This window comes from Sturnira hondurensis, unplaced genomic scaffold, assembly GCF_014824575.4.
Source record: "Sturnira hondurensis isolate 20B ecotype Veracruz unplaced genomic scaffold, ASM1482457v3 Scaffold0024651, whole genome shotgun sequence".
Lineage (NCBI taxonomy): Eukaryota > Metazoa > Chordata > Mammalia > Chiroptera > Phyllostomidae > Sturnira > Sturnira hondurensis.
Genome location: NW_028097282.1, coordinates 420180 through 439671, shown reverse-complemented (window position 1 = coordinate 439671; position 19492 = coordinate 420180). Strand labels below are relative to the sequence as shown.

At 36.7% G+C, this 19492-nt stretch overlaps 1 protein-coding gene and 1 pseudogene across 1 annotated transcript in view; both read left to right on the top strand.

Annotated features, from left to right (window-relative positions):
- Nucleotides 1–19492, top strand: part of ABCB7 (ATP binding cassette subfamily B member 7) — a 103773-nt gene that overhangs the window by 31236 nt on the left and 53045 nt on the right. Inside the window, exon 3 of the mRNA XM_037038602.1 lies at nucleotides 14105–14224. Within this exon, the coding sequence (XP_036894497.1) occupies nucleotides 14105–14224 (120 nt within the window). The remainder of the gene's footprint in view (nucleotides 1–14104; nucleotides 14225–19492) is intronic.
- LOC118981775 (nascent polypeptide-associated complex subunit alpha-like) lies at nucleotides 6804–7909 on the top strand (annotated as a pseudogene).

Sequence of the window (19492 nt, the reverse complement as noted above, 5' to 3'; positions counted from 1 at the left end):
GACCATTGTTATATAGAAGAGATTTTCCTCAGGCTTAAAACAAACAATAAAAATAATTGATTAAAAAGACAAAAAGTTATCAACTTGAACATTTTAGAGCTTGATTAAATTTGCATTGGTTAATGTTATTTGTTATATAATTTAGCCTTATAAGTAAACAGGCAAATTAGATTTAGCACTTATAAGTAATTTGTGTGCACACATGTATGTGTATGTATGTATTTTAAGGTTAACATTTTTCCCTTTTGTCTACTTATTTTACAAAGGTCCTAGAATGTTCCCAGCTTCACGGTAAATCTTCCATCTACCTGATACATTTATTTAATTGCCCATATTCTTTATTATTACTATTATCATCAAACAGACAAGTAAAACAGTAGGGCCACTGAAATAAAAAGATTTAATTGTATTATACTTTTTTAAGGAAGTGAAAATGTCATTTGAATACTGTTATACAATTTTCCATGTGGTCCTTTTACTCTGAGCTTGCCTTTCTTTTTTTCCTCTGACTTGACCCAACCAGAATGTATATAGTGTCTCTAAATAGAAATGACATTTTTGCAGTCATTGGCAATTGACAAATTTTATGTAAAGGTGCTCTTTAACTTGTAGAGAGATAATATTAGTTATTTTATTTGTGGGAAGTGATTGGTAGGAAAACCTTTCCAGTGCTTTTCTTCCTGTCTGTTTGATCTCCAAAATAGCTCCTTTCACAGAACTCAAAACACTTTACTTTCATATTTCTATCCCATTTTTTATATACTAATCTTCATGGCTGCCTTTAGAAGCCGCAAAATATTATAAAATATAATTTTAAAAAATACAAATACTAAGGTTTGTTTATTCATGTATTTTTCTTGGCATATTTGCCAGGTTTCAGGACCATCTATCACCACGGCCTCTTAAGGGCATTTATAAATAATGCTCTAAACATACCAAAAATAAGTTGACTAATAAAGAAGAAGCAATCACTTCTCTTAGGCTTAAGCTTTATAAACTTGGAGGTAGTTTCTTTATTCTCTAATAAAAGTAAACAAAGCAAAAATCACTAAAATACGCTATGTTTAGTCACTTCTTTATCTTTTTCCTCCTGCCAACTTTGTGTTACTTTAGCTAGAAGGGATTATAGAATAATAGAGCTTGAAGAAAAGAGGCAGTATGGAGTTCTTACTTAAGAGCCTGGACTCTGTCTGGAGCCAGACTGCCTACATTTGAATCTTGGTTCCACCATTTCCTAGTGGAATGACCATGAGCAAGTTACTTTATTTCTGTGTGTATTAATTTCTCCATCTGTATAATGGGGGTGATAATCATACCAAATGTGATTTAAATGTGTTAAGTCCTCACACCGTGTAAACCTCTTAAATAGTGCCTGGTACATAGTGTTCAATAAACAGCTGCTATTACTATAAGGTGATGTTGTAAATCCTATCCACTACCATTATCCATTCATTTGAAACGGGTCCCCACTCCCCGGGTTGCAGACCAGTATTGTTCTGTGGCCAGTTAGGAGTCAGGCCTTGAACCTGAGCTCCTCCTCCTGTTTTTGACTGCCCACCCCCATCTGTGGAAAAATTGTCTCTTTAAAAATAGATTTTATTTATTTATTTTCAGAGGGGAGAACAGAGGGAGAAAAACAGGGAGTGAAACATCAGTGTGTGGTTGCTTCTTGCCCCCTACCAGGGACCTGGTCCACAACCCAGGCATGTGCCCTGACTGGGAATTGAACCAGCAACCCTTTGGTTCGGAGGCTAATGTTCAATCTACTGAGCCACACCAGCCAGGGCTCCTTAAACTTTTTAACGTGCTTCTTTTGAAGAAGCCTTTGTTAGTAAATTTACTTAATCCTGTGCTCAGAACTTTCCCTGGCCAGGGTGTCTCATTTGGTTGGAGTGTCATCCTGTAAGCCGCAAGTTCACAGGTTCAATTCCTGGTCCAAGCGTGTACCCAGGTTGCAGATTTGATCCCTGGTTGGGGCAGTATGAGAGGTAACCAATCAATGTCTGTCTCTCTCTCTCTCTTCCTCTCTTTTTCTCTCTCCCTCCCTCTCTTTCTCTCTCCCCTACCCCTTCCTCTCTCTTTAAAAAGCAATGAAAAAATGTTCTTGGGTGAGGATAAAAAAAAGAATAATGCAGAGTTTAATATAAGGACCACGTCCCAGATTTTGCTTCATATGCTACTTTTTAATGTTAGAAACACATCCTCATTGACTGGATATAGTCAGAAGCTAGTAGCTCTAAAAGATCAGCAGTCAGATTTGGTGTAAATATTGACATAATCAGAAATGAAGCTTGGAGTATTAAACATTGGGGGATTGGGGAGGTAATGGAATAGAGTCTTCATGCTTATTAAAATCAATGTGCAGACCAGTGTGCACAATTGCCTGTATGACATGGAAAGGCTGCTTTCTACATTCAATTTTGTCCATCAAACAGCCTTCACTTTCCTTTTAAAAAAGGAATGACTTTTTATACCTGCTACAACCTGGATGAATCTCAGATATGTTTTGCTGAGCAAAAGCAGCCAGAAGCAAGATGCTACGTGCTCTTCATTCTATTAATCTAACTTTCTGGAAAAGGCAATGTTGTATGGATAGAGACATCAGTGGTGGCCAGAAGGTGAGAGGCCAGTTGGTGGCAAAAGGTAGCATAAGGGAGTGACATGATCGTTTTGCTGCCTGATTGCCATGGATATGTAAGACCCCTAGAAACTGATGCTGAAAAGAGTAATTTATACTGCACGTCAACTGTAGATAAAGAAATAATTGGATTTTGAACAGTGCACTGACTAGCCAACTAGTACTTGCTAAGCACTGGAATGGATGCAGAGGGGGCAGAGAAAAGCTGATGGAGGACCGTGGATTGGTTGGAGTTTTAAAGGTTCTCTCTACTTTCAGTTTCCATCACCTTGGACGTCTCCCTGCCCTGCCCATTGCTCAGGCCACCCGCAGAATGAACACCAGAGCTGCCCAAGCAGAAACACCAGAGCTGGGCTCAGCCTCACCTCCAAGTGCGGGATAAGCAAAACTCTAAAGCACCAGTGCATGTAGTGGGCTGGAAACCACAAAACCCTCCAACCCCAGAGAACCCCAGCCAGGAGGCAACATCACTTCCTGGTCGGTTCCTGTGCTCTGAACTTGTCTCCAGCCACGATGTTTGCAAAAATTGACACACTCAGAGCCCACACATGAGTGGGGGTGGTGTGGGCTTTTCTTGCCAGGTGGTGAGAGGGAGCCCCATGGCACCTTGCTGTGTTTTCTGTCCCAGTGGCATATTGCCCAGTCAAGCATGGATGCAGGTCCACCAACATGCATCATGTGGCCACCCATGGGAGAAGAGGCCTGGGCACCCAACCTGTGCCCTGCATGTTTAGAATTACCCAGGAGACACCTTTGTAAGAGTGACCCGGTGATCTTTATAAGATTTCTCAAATTGACTTATGTTTGAGATAGAGAATTCACCGACTGGCCAATGTGAATGTTAGTCAGTTGGGCAGTTTGTTTTTTCATTATAAATGATGAAATGAACAGTTGAGTACATATCCATCTTGTGTAACATAAACTGTTTTTTTCCCTAGGGACTTCTCACTGCTAGATAAGATCCTTATTGTGGTTTCAAACTAACACAGCTTGGAAAACAAACCTTGAGGTTTAGAGAAAGTGACAGTAATTGCAAAGCTTTTCCTTGCAATATTTGTTTACTCTTCCATCCATAGACTCACTATACCCAATAAGGTGGGGAAATTTTTCCACAGATCCTTTGGCTTTTTCCATTTACTCAGCCTACATCTATTTTGACCTAGCTTTCATCAAGTCACTGTTATCCCTAACAGTACTGATGCAGTGTTTAAAATTATTCCCTTAATTGCACTTAGTTATCTTTAGCTTGGATTGAAAAGAGTTATCTTCTCTGGAAAGTTTGCTTATGCCTGAAATTGTGAACACTTCCAAATTCTCTGCTAAATTAATTCTTTAGGGAGTGCTTGCTTTAGCAGCACATATACTAAAATTTCTTTTTAAAAAAATTTTAAAAATATTTTTGTTTTCTTTTTTCTACTTAATTTTTTTAATTATTATTTTTTAAAAGATTTTATTTATTTTTAGAGGGGAAGGGAAGGAGAGAGGGAGAGAGAAATATCAATGTATGGTTGCTGCTCGTGAGTCCCCTGCTGGGAACTGGCCTGCAGCCCAGGCATGTGCCCTGACTGGGAATCGAACCACGGTTATTTGGTCCACAGGCCCATGCTCAATCCACTGAGCTAAACCAGCCAGGGCTGTACTTTATTTATTTATTGTTTATTCTATTACAGTGGTCCCAATTTTCTCCCTTTCGCCCACTCGACCAGCCCACCCCTCTCTCCCACAGTCAGTGGGAGAAAATTGGGATTTTGATTCCCACACCATGAATCATTGTCCATGCCCATGAGTCATTCATAGTCGTCCTTTCACTAGTCCCTTCCTCTTCTTTCTCCCCTTCCTCCCCCCACTCCTACAGCTCTCAGTCTGTTCCATGTTTCCATGTCTCTGGTCCTATTTTTTTCGTTAGTTTATTTTGTTCATTAGATACATACACTAAAATTCATTAGGGAGAGCCTATTTAGCCGATAGACCACATTGGTATGAAACAAATGGCGTCTGTAGATTTTTGGCACATATATTTTTTCCTTACCACAATTTGCCCCCCAGCTGGTTTCTTTCTAAACCAATCCCTTGTTTCTGTGAGTTAGAACTTTTCATACTATTAGAATTTAGGAATATCTCTAAAACTAGGATTGGTAGTTAAATTCTTCATCAGCAAAAGGAAAGGCAATTCTTCCATTTTTAGCAGAAGATCATTTTCTGTTTACTTTTTCATTTCTCTATTAAAGCCCAGTGTTCTCTCATCCCTTGAAAGGAGTGGGCTCCTGGTAGAAAAAAGTTCCTCTTACTTCAGCTCTTGACAGCCTTTTTTCTCTTTAAAAAAATTTTACTATTCAATACAATTTACATTCAATAATGATTTTGTATTAGTTTTCAGCTGTGTAGCACTGTTGTTAGACAGTCATATACTTTACAAAGTGTTCCCCCTGATATTTCAATATTGTAATATTTTACATCCTGGTGACTATTTTGTGACTACCAGTCTGGACTTCTTAATCTGTTCACTTATTTCACCTATCTTACCCAGTCTCCCAACCATCAGTCTGTTCTCTGTCTCAGTCAGGCTGTTTTTATTTTGTTTATTTGTTTATTTTGTTATTTTCATTCCACATATAAATGGAACCATATGGTTTTCTCTTTCCCTGATTAACTTATTTCACTTAGCATAATATTGTCTAGGTATATTTATACTGGTGCAAATGGTAAGATTTCATTGTTGTCTTGGCGGAGAAATATTCTGTTGTATATATGTACCAGCAGTTTTTAAAACACTTGTCTGCTGATGGTCTGTTGCACTGCTTCCATATCTTGGCTATTGTAAATAATGCTGCTATGAACATAGGGGTGCATGTATTATTTTGAATTAGTGTTTTGAGTTTCTTTGGATATATACCCAGAGGTCAAATTGTTGTGTCCTAAGGTGGTTCCATTTTTAATTTTTTGAGGAGACTCCATACTGTTTTCCACAATGACTACAGAAATCTCACCAACAGTGAGATTTCCCTTTTTTCTGCATCCTTGTTAGCACTTGTTGTTGTTTGTTGATTTGTTGATGGTAGCCATTCTGACAAATGCGAGGTGCTATCTCATTGTGGTTTTGATTTGAATTTCTCTGATGATTACTGCCATAGAGCATCTTTTGTTATATCTATTGGCCATCTGTATGTCCTCTTTGGAGAAGTGTATATTCAGGTCCTCTGCCCATTTTTTTTTTAAAGATTTTATTTATTTATTTATTTATTTAGAGGGGAAGGAGAGAGGGAGAGAAACATCAATGTATGGTTGCCTTTTTGTGCATCCCCTGCTGGTAGTTAGCCTGCAAGGAACCGGTTTGCAACCCAGGCGTGTGCCCTGACTGGGAATCGAACCGCGATCGTCTGGTTCGCAGGCCCGCGCTCAATCCACTGAGCTACGCCAGCCAGGGCCCTCTGCCCATTTTTTAATTAGGCTGCTTTATTTTTTGGTGTTGGATTGTATGAGTTTTTTAAAAAACAAATATTGGCTATTAATTCCTTATCTGATATATCATTGGCAAATATCTTGTTCCATTCAGTAGGTTGTCTTTTCATTATGTTGATGGTTTCAATTAGCTTTGCAAAAACCTTTTAATTTGATAGTCCCATTTGTCTATTTTTTCTTTTTGTTTCCCTTGCTCAAGGAGGAATATTACAGAAAATATTGCTAAAAGAAGTGTCAGATTTTACTGCCTATGTTTTATCCTAGGAGTTTTATGGTTTTGAGTCTTACATTTCAGTCTTTAATTCATTTTGAGTTTATTCTTGTGTGTGGTGTAAGAAGGTGGTCTACTTCATTTTTTGCATGTTATCTGTTCAGTTTTCTCAACACTATTTATTGAATAGGCTGTCTTTACCACATTGTATGTTCTTGCCTCCTTTGTCAAATATTAATGACCATGTAGGCATATACTTATTTCTGGGCTTTCTGTTCTGTTCCATAGATCTATTATCTATATGTGTCTATTTTATGACAGTATCATGTTGTTTTGATTATTATCACCTTATAGTATAGATTGACATCAGGTAGCTTGATACCTCCAGCCTTCTTCTTATTTCTCAAGATTGCTATGGCGATTGAGGGTCTTTTGTGGTTTCAGGTAAATTTTGAGATAATTGGTTCTAGTTTTGTGAAATATGCCATTTGTATTTTGATAGAATTGCATTGAATCTGTAGGTTGCTTTGGGTAGTATGGGCATGATAATGGTGTTAATTTTTCCTGTCCTATATTCTTCCACTTGTATCTTTCTCAGTTTCATTCTTCAGTATCTTATAATATTCTGAGTACAGGTCTTTTACATCCTTGGTTAAATTCATTCCAAGCTATTTTATTTTTTTAGATGCAATTCTGAATCCAATTGCTTGCTTAGTTTCCCTTTCTGATACTTTCTTATTGGTGTATAAAAGTGCCCCGAGCTGCGTTCCATGCACAAATTGTTCAGTGAAGCCACAGAAACTGTTCCTGTTACAGAGCAGGTGTTGCCACCACCCCAGGTTGAGACAGGGCCTACATCAGAATCTGACAGTGATGAATCAGTATCAGAGCTCCAGGAATAAGATTCCACACAGGTAGCTCCACAACAAGTCCAGAGGGCAGCAGTAGCCGAAATTGATGAAGAAGAACCAGTTAGTAAAGCAAAACAGATCCAGAATGAAAAGAAGGCATGGAGCTATGTTCACACTGGGTCTTCACCAGGTTACAGGGGTGACTAGGGTCACTATCCAGAAATCTGAGATACGCTTTTTGTTATCACAAAACCAATGTCTACAAGAGCCTAGTTTCAGATGCCTACGTAATTTTTGGAAAAGCCAAGATTGAGGATTTATCTCAGCAAGCACAGCTAGCAGCTGCTGAGAAACTCAGAGTCCATGGTGTAGCTGTCTCAAACATCGAAGAAAACACACACACTCCAACTGTACAAGAGAAGAGTGAAAAAGATGAGGTTGATGAAACAGGTATGGGAGTTAAGAACATAGAATTGGTTATGTCACAAGCAAATGTGTTATGAGCAAAGGCAGTCTGAGCCCTGAAGAATGACAGTAATGATGTTGTAAATGCTATTGTGGAAATAATGTAACCATGTAAAAATAAGGACCACTTTTTTTGTTGTTTTAAGAGTTACTGCAGCTTGGTTTGAAATTTGTACTTTTCTGCCAGTAATAAAGTTACAACTTCTTGTGGGGGAAAAATGCCACTGATTTCTGAATGTTGATTTTGTATCCTGCTACTTTACTGAATTCATTTATCAGTTCCAGTGGTTTTTTGGTAGAATCTTGAGGGTTCTCTATATACAGTATCATGTCATCTGCGAATAAGGACAGTTTAACTTTTTCCACCTATTTGGATGCCTTATATTTCTTCATCTTATTCTGATTGCTGTTACTAGGGATTCCAGTACTATGTTGAATAAAAGTGGTGAAAGTGGACATCTCTGTCTTGTTATTTTGTTAGATACTTTTTCTGCATCTACTGATATGATCATATGATTTTTACTCTTCATTTTGTTTACGTGGCATGTCATGTTAATTGTTTGTGGATATTGTATCATCCCTGCATCCCAGGAATATACCACACTTGATCATGGTGTATGATCTTGTCAATGTATTGCTGAATTTGGTACTTCTTCTAGTACATTCTACATTGCAAATAGTCTGTTCTTCATTTCTGACTTAGTCTGTTTTATGGTTCCTGTGTCCTCATTATTTTTTCTAAATATTTTATTCATTTTTATTTTTAGAGAGAGGGGAAAGGAGGGAGAAAGAGAGGAAGGGAAACATCAATGTGGGGTAGCCTTTCGCATGCCTTCACCATGCAGTTCACCTTGTTTTCAGTTAGGTCCATCTCCCCTTTGACAGCTAGCTCTCTGTTGTTTCCAAACCTTTTCTTCCCAACTAATTTCTAGGGGGAAAATGCAATACAGTTTTGTTACTCAGAATTGTTACAGAGCCTATTTGAATTCCTTTTATTGTTACCCTTGTGTATTCTTTCTGAATCTAATTTTCCTTTTTTAGGGCTAGCTAATTCCACTATAAGAGTGGGCAAATGTAGGTTTACATAAGAAATGTAGGTTTACAGTTCTTATGGCAAACAATACAATTATTAATAAATAAAATGAGTAAACTCTGTTTTCTGTACTCACAACCGTAACCCTACTAAACCTTTTTTAGAAATGTTTATTGCATATACTAGCACAGTACTAGCTTTATATTGTGTTGGAGCTTAAAATGTCAGTTCTTTGTTTTAAATTTGAGCCTATTAACTACAGGAAAAAGGCCATATTGTATATATTGTTAGCAGAAAGGAAAGTAGATTCACTTTTACTTTTATAAGCCTTTTAATGATACTGCTGCAGTGGTCCATTTTAAAGAGCTTTTGTTATCATGATGTAATTATCACAGTTATGTTTGTTTATTTCTTTATTTATTTATTTATCTTTAGAGGGGAAGGAGAGGGAGAGAAACATCAATGTATGGTTGCCTTTCATGCATCCCCTGCTGGGAGTTGGCCTACAGGGAACCAACCTGCAACCCAGGCATGTGCCCTGACTGGGAATCGAACCGCGACCCTCTGGTTCGCAGGCCCGTGTCACAGTTATGTTTTTAAAATAACTTTTAAATTCTACATACTGTAAAAATGATGAGCAGAAAGGTTAAAGAATTCCAGGTTTTCCTTTTATTTATAAGGAAGGCTTGAAGAAAAAGTATTATGATATTAACTGTTGGTTACTCAGGGATTTTGACCCTTCAGAAAGACTTTCCTTTTCTTAAATTATTGATTTTTCCTATATTATAATATAATTACTGTTTACACAGTGAATTTTCACATATCCCAATTTATTTTCATCCTGTTTGACATTCCCTCCATTTCCCACCCCGTCTTTAAGAATTTGATCTTAAGGCCCTGGCTGGTGTAGCTCAGTGGATTGAGTGTGGGCCTGCGAACCAGAGTATTGCAGTTTGATTGCCAGTCAGGGCACATGCCTTGGTTGCAGGCCAGTTCCCAGCAGGGGATGCACGAGAAGCAACCATACACTAATATTTCTCTCCCTCTCTCCTTCCCTTCCCCTCTAAAGATAAATAAATAATTTTTTTTAAAAAGAATTTGATCTTAAAGGAAAGGGTATTGTGCTATTTGTGTTGCTTAGTCCAAAATAAAAAGATGACTTGATGTGAAGGTTATGTCTAATTCAGTCTCAAGCTTGTTTCTTATCTCTTTCAGCTTTAGATAACTCTTTTTACCATCGGGTATCCAGTATGAATTAACTGTGATGATTTTGAAATATGGTAGTTTGTCTTTCAGGACATGTGTTGAGGCCTTCAGTTTTATTTTACTCTTGCACAGCAGGAACAAGTTGGTTTAAAAATCTTTAAAAACGTGCCTCAGCCTCTGAAATGCCTTTTTGATTTGGCCTTTACTTTTAAAAAAGACATTAGTTTTCAAACTTTATAATTTATCTAACCTATAACTGAAGGCTTGTACTTTACAGCTTAATGGAATCCTAATTCATGATTATACAACTTCAGAACCCATTTTGTTACATAAAGTAGTGACATTTTGTGCCCTATTAAGCCAACTAGAATAATTTTCTTGCTCTTAGCTATAATTTCTCTGTGCCCTCATTGAAAAAATTTTGGCATGTGTTGTAGGAAGTATTGACATGAAAGAGTTTTTCCAGTGATATGTGGAAACAGGGCCTTTTGCCATCATTGTATCAAGAAAAATAAAAAACCAAAACTTGTGAATTGGGAAGGCTGTTGAAGCGCCCCTGTTTATGCTATAACATATTAAACTATATTTGTTTAGTGATAGTTAAATTGGAAAAATGAATTTTAAAATTACAGCTTCATTCCCTTTTAAAAACACCTTACCAATTAGGAGCACATGTATGAGTATACGTGTATATACAGTCATTAAGAACTGTACTTTCAGTATTTCATGTTTTTACCATCTTATATATTTAGAGCAGCTTAGGATGCTAGTCCTGTTTTGAGTACAATATGAACACTTTTATTCCTCTTATATTTTACTCAATAAACTAAAAGATGTTGGGAAAACAATTTGCTGAGCCTTAGGGGAAATAACCATAATAGAAAACTACCCTGTGTTGTCCTGGGTTTCTTATATTTTGACAGTTTTCCCCCATTCCTTGTTGTGCAAATCTACTTGAAATTATATAACTTCCCCCCTCAAACTATTTTTTGTTATTTGTGAACTATAGAGAATATAAGCAAGCAAAAGAATGTAAAAAATCGTCAGTGATTGCTCTTACTCTCAGCTACTGATGTTGACACTTTGGGGGGTATTGCTTTCCATGTATCTTTGTATGCATGTGTGAACTCTTACACACATCACGCTTTTTTCCCACAAAAATAACTTTGCCATGGCTGGTGTGGCTCAGTGGATTGAGCATGGGCCTGTGAAGCAAAGGGTTGCTGATTCAATTCCCAGTCAGGGCATGTGCCTGGGTTGCAGGCCAGGTCCCCAGTAGGGGACACATGAGAGGCAACCACACATTGATATTTCTCTCCTACTCTTTCTCCTTCCCATCCCCTCTGTCTAAAAATAAATAAATAAAATATTTTAAAATATAACTTTTTAACCCTTCTTTTTTTACCTAACGTGTGCCTGTGTCACATATATTTTTGAGTGGATGTATTTTGTTGTATGCGTTCACTGTGATTTCTTTGTAAAGTTCTGCATCATGGATTATTTATGCTGTTTTCATTTTTTCCTATTAATACAAGATGGGAATGAGTATCCTTATAGCTAAATGTCTTATTTCTTTATTCAGTAAAGATAATATTTGTTGAGTACCTAACGTATGTCAGCCACTGTATTTGTTATTGGGTTACAACAGTGATCACAAAACACAAAGTTACTAAGCACATGGAATTTAAATTCTAGCTGGAGAGCAAATATTAATCAAATAACCACATTGCTATATAAGTAGTTAATAACTGAAAGGAGTACTCTGAAAGAAAGGAATATTCTTCTGTGAGAAAATACAGCCAAGGATCCTGACTAGAGTTAGGGGGGACTGCATTGTGAAAATGCTGCTTGATTTGGCAATTAACTAGTTGTAAGAGGTTGTGGGTGGTGTGGGTTGGCATTGTGGAGAGAAAGATTATTACTGATCTAATGAATGGTATTGTGCAAAGGCCCAGTGGCAGAGGGGTTAGGGGACATTTGAGAAACTTACAAAAAGTCAGTGTGGTGTGAACACAGAAAGTAGTGACATAAGATACGGCTAGAGAGGTAGTCAAGGGCCTGGCGAAGGAGAGTCTCATAAACCCATGTTATGGACTTTATTCTAAGAGGGATAGGGTACCTTCAAAGGGTTTTAAGCCGGTGGTAATATCTGACTGCAGGATGAACTAATTGTATAGGGAACAGCATGGATACAGGAGGATCAGATAGGAGGTTGCAGTGATTTAGGTAAGAAATGATAGCTTGGACTGCCAAACTGGGAACTGGGGAGACGGCTGAGACTGACCCCCAGGATCATGCAGGATCTCACCTCGGTGGTGCAGACACTCCTGCAACAAATGCAAGACAAATTTCAGACTGTGTCCGACTAGATCATTGGAAGAATTGATGATATGAGTAGTCACATTGATGACCTGGAGAAAAACATTGCAGACCTCATGACCCAGGCCCGGGTGGAAGAACTGGAAGGGGAAAACAAGATACCTGCTACACAGAAGAGTCAGAGGCTGCTAATTTACACTGAAATCTGGAACATTGTGTTTACGAGCCAGGAGAAGACCAAATGGCTCTTTGCAACTAATTACTGTGCCTAGACAGGTCTGATATTGTAAAGTATGCATTCTTCTTATCACATACTATATAGTTAGTTGATAGAGTGATCCCCCCTCCCCCTGTTTCTCGAACTTGATAACTTCACATCTTGGATCTTGGTCAGTTGTGCTATTAAATATTAAACACTAAAACTTTGGTGGTTCCTACATAAAATTGTCAAATTAAAAAGAAAAATGATAGCTTGGATGAGGTTGGTGAAGGAACTAGAAAGAAATAGACAGATTTAAGAGATTTTTGTGAAATAAAATTGATTCAGCTTGGGATATTTCTGAAATATTTTTTTAAAGCATAAGTTTCCAGAAATGGACTTCTCAAAACAAAGGGTAAAATTATTTTAATAACTTATGGTAGATATCAAATTGCTTTCCAGAAAGATTGTTTCAGTGTATTCTCCCATTAACAGTATATTAGAATGCTCATTTCCATACATCTTTACCAACCATGAGCATTAACATTTTTGTTTTTTTCTTTTTAATACCTTTTCCAGAAATTGAGCAATTACTTCAATTTTTAAAATAGGGTTTGTTTTACCAATTATAATAATACAGTTGTTTTGGAATACAGTAGCCCCCCATCTACAACTTTTCTTTCCATGGTTTCAGTTACCCGAGGTCAACTACAATCTGAAAATACTGAGTGGAAAATTCCAGAAATAAGTAATTCATGAGTTTTAAATTGTGCACCATTCTGAGTAGCATGATGAAGTCTCTCACCCTATTGCCCATGATGTGAATCATTCTTTTGTCCAGCACATTCACACTGTATATGCTACCTGCCTGTTGGTCATTTACATCAACTATGTGATTGGTTATCACATTCAACTATGTGATATTACAGTGCTTCTATTCAAGTAACTCTTATTTTACTTAACAATGGCCTGAAAGTCATTCACATAACTTTTAGTACAGTATATTGTTATAACTGTTCTATTTTATTATTATTAATCCCTTACTGTGCATTATTAATATATTGAACTTTATCAGAGGTATGTGTATATAGGAAATAACATCGTATATTTAAGGTTTGATACTGTCCATGGTTTCACAAATTCCCTGGGGATCTTGGAACATATTTCCTGTGAATAAAGGGGGATTACTGTATACATGTGTTGATCTTTTTTTTTGAGAAAAGATTTTATTTTTAGAAAGAGAGGAAGAGATGGGGAAAGAGGGGGAGACAAACATTGATATGCAGAGAAACATCGATTGGTTGCCTCTAACATACCCCCACTGGGGACCTGGCCTGCAACCCAGGCATGTGCCCTGACCAGGGCTTCACAAAGGTGGAACTGTGGAAATGTGTATATTTTATGTAATGTTTTAATAGTTTAATAGGTAAAAAATAAATATATAGTACCTATCCCCTCACCCCAACTTACTAACATTTTGACAATATGAGGATAGCTATAACTGAGGTCAAGAAATTAGAAATGAATAACTTTTTCAAAGCAATTGAAAATTCCTTGTTCTCCAAAATAATTTGAGTTTGAAAGATATTGACCTTAGACTCAGAATATAAGTTATGTTTGTAAAGTTTTTATATTTTTGTGACATAGGTACATAATTCTATGAATTGAAATGTAGTTATATTTGAAATAACATGTTACTCACTGCTTTGTTTTCTCTCAACAGTTAAAAGATGTTGATACTCGGAAAATCATAAAAGCAATGCTTTCTTATGTGTGGCCCAAAGACAGGCCAGACCTACGGGCTAGGGTTGCCATTTCCCTGGGATTTTTGGGTTGCGCAAAGGTAAGAATAAGAGAAAATATGTGTTGTTTGTTGCTATAGGAAATCCTATGATATTTTCTAGTAATGAAACTTGGGCTGATGTAAGCCACTTTGGGGGGAACATTGTCAACTTTTAGGACCCTTAATTTACAAAACTCTTTTATGCAGTCAGCAGAAATTATATGGTAATGCGGTAATGCCTGATTCATCTGTGACTCAGACTTCAAACAGCTTCAACTTAATGGAACTCGTTGCTGAGACCAGTGTATGATGCAAGATTGCTTATTGTAGCAAGAAACTCCTCAGAGCCCTGTTGGCTTTTATTTAATACAAATTTATGGTAATCCTTGTTCCCAGTTCCCAGTAAGTTGAAAAGAAGGAAGATATTTTAGGCACATTGATAGTCATAGGTGGTAAATACCAGTGTGACGACAAGGGAAAAAAGGAAAAACTTGGGCAATTTGATACCATTCAGTATAGGCGCTCTCTACATCTGAGCAGCCTCCTTGGTTTGTTACTGTACTGTAACACATTTTAGTAAGGCAAACCTGCAAACTTACAATAATAACAACAACAATTATAACAAGAAGAAGAAGAAGTGAGCTTTCAGTAAAAATCCCTTATTTTTAATTTATTCACATTTTGAAGTCAGTGATGTATGAATCACTAGGTACAGTAGAGTAATGGTACACATATCGGTTCTGGAGTCAGATTCCTGGGGTCTTCCTTGTAACCTTGGGCAAACGGCTTAGTCTCTACACCTGTTTCTTAACTTGTAAAATAAAATAAAATAAGGTCATTATAAGAATTTAAAAAATTAATCTACGAAGGGCTTAGAACAGTGCCTGGCACGTAGTGAAACATAATGTACATGTGAAAATAAAAATAAATTCTAATTTCCATCAGAAACATGGTAAAAATCTGCTCAAAAGTCTAAATGAGGTTGGTTGTAATTTGATTATCACTTTGATATGTGTGTTAATATGTTGTTTTAGAACAGGTCTAATCACTTCTCTTATATATCATGTACATTCCCATTTATTTACTTATTCTTTCCCTACCTCAAAAATATTTATTGAGAACTTGTCATGCAAAGTACTGTTCTTGGCCTTGCAGGATATTCAAATATAAATAAAGCACATTTATTCTCCCAAATCATACAGGATAAGACAAGTTTTATTTTATTGCCATAATGCAAAGAGGGTCATAAATGATTTAAAGGAAGTGTTGGGGCATTTCAAAGGAAACCGCCACTATGGTGGGGAGTCAGGAGAGGTTCGGAGAGGAGGTGGTGTCTGAGATAGGCCTGGATTAATGAACAGGATTGTTACAGGTACAGGAATAAGGAAGACGAAGGTGAGAGGGAGCAGAGAGTATGCATAGAGATGTGAGTAGTGCAGCTTTGTTCCAGTGAGGGGATAATGTTTCAGAAGAATTTGAACTAATCTTGGAAAGAGAAATAGAGCTCCTAACGTGAAATACCTTAATTGTAAAGCAAAAATTTATTTAACTATGTGGGAAGTAGGAAACTCTATTTTTGAGTAGAAGAGTAATAAAGTTAGAACTTCAGTTTAGGAAATGAATCGGACTCTGTTGTAAAAGATGTATTGTGGTGGTGAGAGACCTAAAGTAGGGATACCCTTCATTTCAATTCATGAATTCATTCAGCAAATATTTACTGAGTGGTTATGATACTAATTTAATAGACTAGATGGGAAGTAGTAGTTTGTACTAGAGTAGTGGTGTAAATGGTAATATGGAGGGAAAAGATACCAGAGGTATCGTGAGGTAAAGAAGATAGAGTCAATAAGACTTAGCAATAGATCAAAAGATAAATGAGGTCCAGAGATGTTGCCAAGGATTAGAGAATGATAATGCCTTCATAACCGAAATGGGTATTATGTTAGGACATCTTCTTTGGAAAGATGAAAATTTTGGTGTTGGGCATGTTAAGTATGAGGTGCCAGTGGCGGGGATAGTGAGCCGATAATAACAAAGTGCAAGACAAACTGGGGAAGGAGACCAAGGCCTAGCGAGATTAAAGAGATAATTGTTGAAACAATGCAAATTAATGACTTCACTAAGGAACAGAACAGAAATAGAAATAGAAGACAACTGCAGGTAGAACCTGTGATAAATGTGTTCCTATAGGAGAGTCAAGTAAATAGTAATGGAAACATGGAAAGAATGACTGGAGAGTTAAGAGTAAAACCAAATAGTTTAGTCAGACTCTGTTCGTTTTTCTAGTCTCCTTTCTCATCTATGGACTCTGTTGAGAGCTGTCTCAATGAACCAGACCCTTCTCTGGGAGAGGACTTAAATCAAGATGCTGAGCAACAGACCAAGAATCCATGCTTTATTCTCTTTGTCTAAGCCGAAGAGAGAGAATAATATTACAAATCTAATGTTGAAATTTTTAAAAGGTGTATTTGTTTTTAGTACAGCAGTAGTTGCCGGATTTTCTACCCACAAATCACTTAAGTGTAAGGCTAGTTTTGAACTCTTGTGCAAGGTAGATTTAGGAAGTTGGCCTTTATACCCTTAGTAGCTGAATGTAAGTACCTTACTGACAACTTAACAGCAGACTGTTTTCTGGACTTACTTTTGATTTGAAGAGAACAGGTTAGAACATCAGCAATGAACGCAGTCAAAGGGAGAAGTCTTAAATAATGGTATTTGTATAGACTTTATTTTTAGAGTGAATTCCAGTCTTCTAAAACACAGATTTTTTATTTCTTTTGGATCAGGAAAAGGAAGACGTTGTCAGGTGTTATTATGTGTGCTTGCTCTTACTTTCAGAGAATATGGAAAAATAGTTTTCTTTTTTTTTTCCTAGACAGGAACTAGACCATAGAATAACTTTAGGAATGTAGTGCTTGGTAGCATTCAGTCATTTCTAACAGCAGTTTTCCATCTTCTGTACTGTCCTCACTTTAAAAGTGATACTCTCCCAAATCTTTAAAACCTGATCATTATTCATTCTTGAGTAGTATTGCACTTGTTATTTATAATGGATGTGCATAGATGGACTAATATCCTTCTCCTTCCTTGGCTTCTTGTTTTTTCTTGAACTTCATTCCATGCTTTGGCATCTGAGCACTTGGACCAATGTTATTTTCCAGTCTCCTCTCTCTTATCTCTCAGTGGCTGCTGCCTGGTCTTGTGAATAGTGTGTGGTGATTTCATAATGAGCCCTGAGGCATCCATGAGAAAGGTGGAAGACAAAAAGGGAAAAGTAAAAGGGAGGAGGATTTCATGCTTAACACACGGGGCTACAGCATACCATCTGCTTGCTTATTCGCCTTGTAATGCTCTTGTTAGTCTGAGGGTCTTCATTCTATCATCATCTCCAGCAAAGCTTTTTAAGATAAACTACTATGTACAGAGTTCTGTCTAGTGTATATTTTAAGGGTTCTGCTGCTAAGAGAGACAGAACACTGCCTTCATTTCTTAAATTCCTACAAGTAATATGCATTGCTTTTTCTTACCATCCACACATGTTATAGTAGCATCACATCACCCTTCATCTGGGGATTTTGATATCTTCGAAAGATTTTAAAAATTCGATTTATTAGTGTGTTACATACAACTGTGCCAAGATGTAAAGAAAATATAAAACATTTACTGAAGTTTGATTTCATACAATAAATATTTAATATTGTAAAAAGTTAACTCATATTCTCTAACTACCACCATCTTGTGAAGCACTTAGTTGCTGAGAAATTGGAGGCACATTAAATTAACATATCAAGTACAAAAAGATTCTGAATTAATAATATCTTGGGAATGAAAATAAGTCATACGATATTTAAAATTATAAAGTAATTTTAGAAAAGGATATGATTTATAAAAATACAGTCAATACTCCTTTTCTCCAAGAATGCATTATGTAAAGTAAGGGGTAATAATATATGTGTCTTAGTCCATTTTGACTGCTATAAGAAAATGCTATAAACTGGGTCATTTATCCACTGTTTTCTTTATTTCATTTCAACCTCATATGATGTAATGGGCAAAGAGGTTCTCTGGGGACTCTTTTATAAGGGTGTTAATCTGATCTTGTGAGGGCTGTACCTTTATGATTTAATTGCCACCTAATGGCCCCACTTCCTAATACCATCACCCTGAGGGTTAGAATTCAACCTCTGAATTGAGAGCGGGGTGTAGGGATAGGACACAAACCTTCAGACCATAGCGATATGTGTTGAGCAAACATTTTTTAATTGAGTGTTCAATACAAGGTACTGTGCTGTGCAGCTACGAATACAAATGAATAAAATGTGGTCCTTGTCCTTCTTGAGTTGAAGTGTACTGAAGGAGAAAAATATAGAAATAATGATGAAATATATATAACATTAAAAATACCCAAAGGAAGTCACAAGTGAAGCTGTATGGGAGTTTTACCGATTGGGAATTTTAGGAAAGGCTTCATGCAGAAGCTGCTTTTCAGTTACTGTGAACTTGACATTTGTAACTTCAAAAGATTCATGCACTTCTTGCTTTAAGTTCTTTAAAACTTTATGGAAAATAATTTTTTAACATGAAACAATGCTACCTGAATCCTTCAAGTTGAGAAGGATAATTTATATCCTGGAGTGCTTTTTAAAATTAAAGTAATATGTTTGAGGTTTACAGAAAAATGAAGCAGTAAGTACAGAAAGGTCTTACATATCCTACCTCCTAAAAACAATCAGTTTCTTTTGTTACTAACATCTTGTGTTAGTAACTACCTTTGTCACAACTGATATAACAATTACGAAAAAATACATTTTTCTTATTAACTAAGTTCGTATTTTACATTAGGATTCACTATTTGTGCTGTTGCGTACATGGGTTCAGGGAAATACATAATATCACATGTTCACTGTTAAAGTATTATACAGAATAGTTTTCACCATCCTAAAAATTCCATGTGTTCCACCTATTCATCTCTTTCTTCATTCTCCCATACCAATGGGAGACAACCAATGATTATTGACAACCAGTGATCATTTTACTGTCTCAGAAGTTTTGCCTTTTTCAGACTGTCATATAATTAGAATCCTATCACATGTAACCCATTCAGACTGGCTACTTATATGCATTTCAGAGTCATTCAGGTCTTTTTGTGACTTGAGAGTTTATTTCCTTTTATTCCTGAAAATATTCCATTGTATCAATGTACCATGGTGCATTTAGCCATTCACCTGTTGTAAGATATTTTGGCTGCTTCCAGATACGGGCATTTGTAAATAAACTGCAATAAACATTATGTTCAGGATTTTGTGTGACATAAATTTTTAATTCATT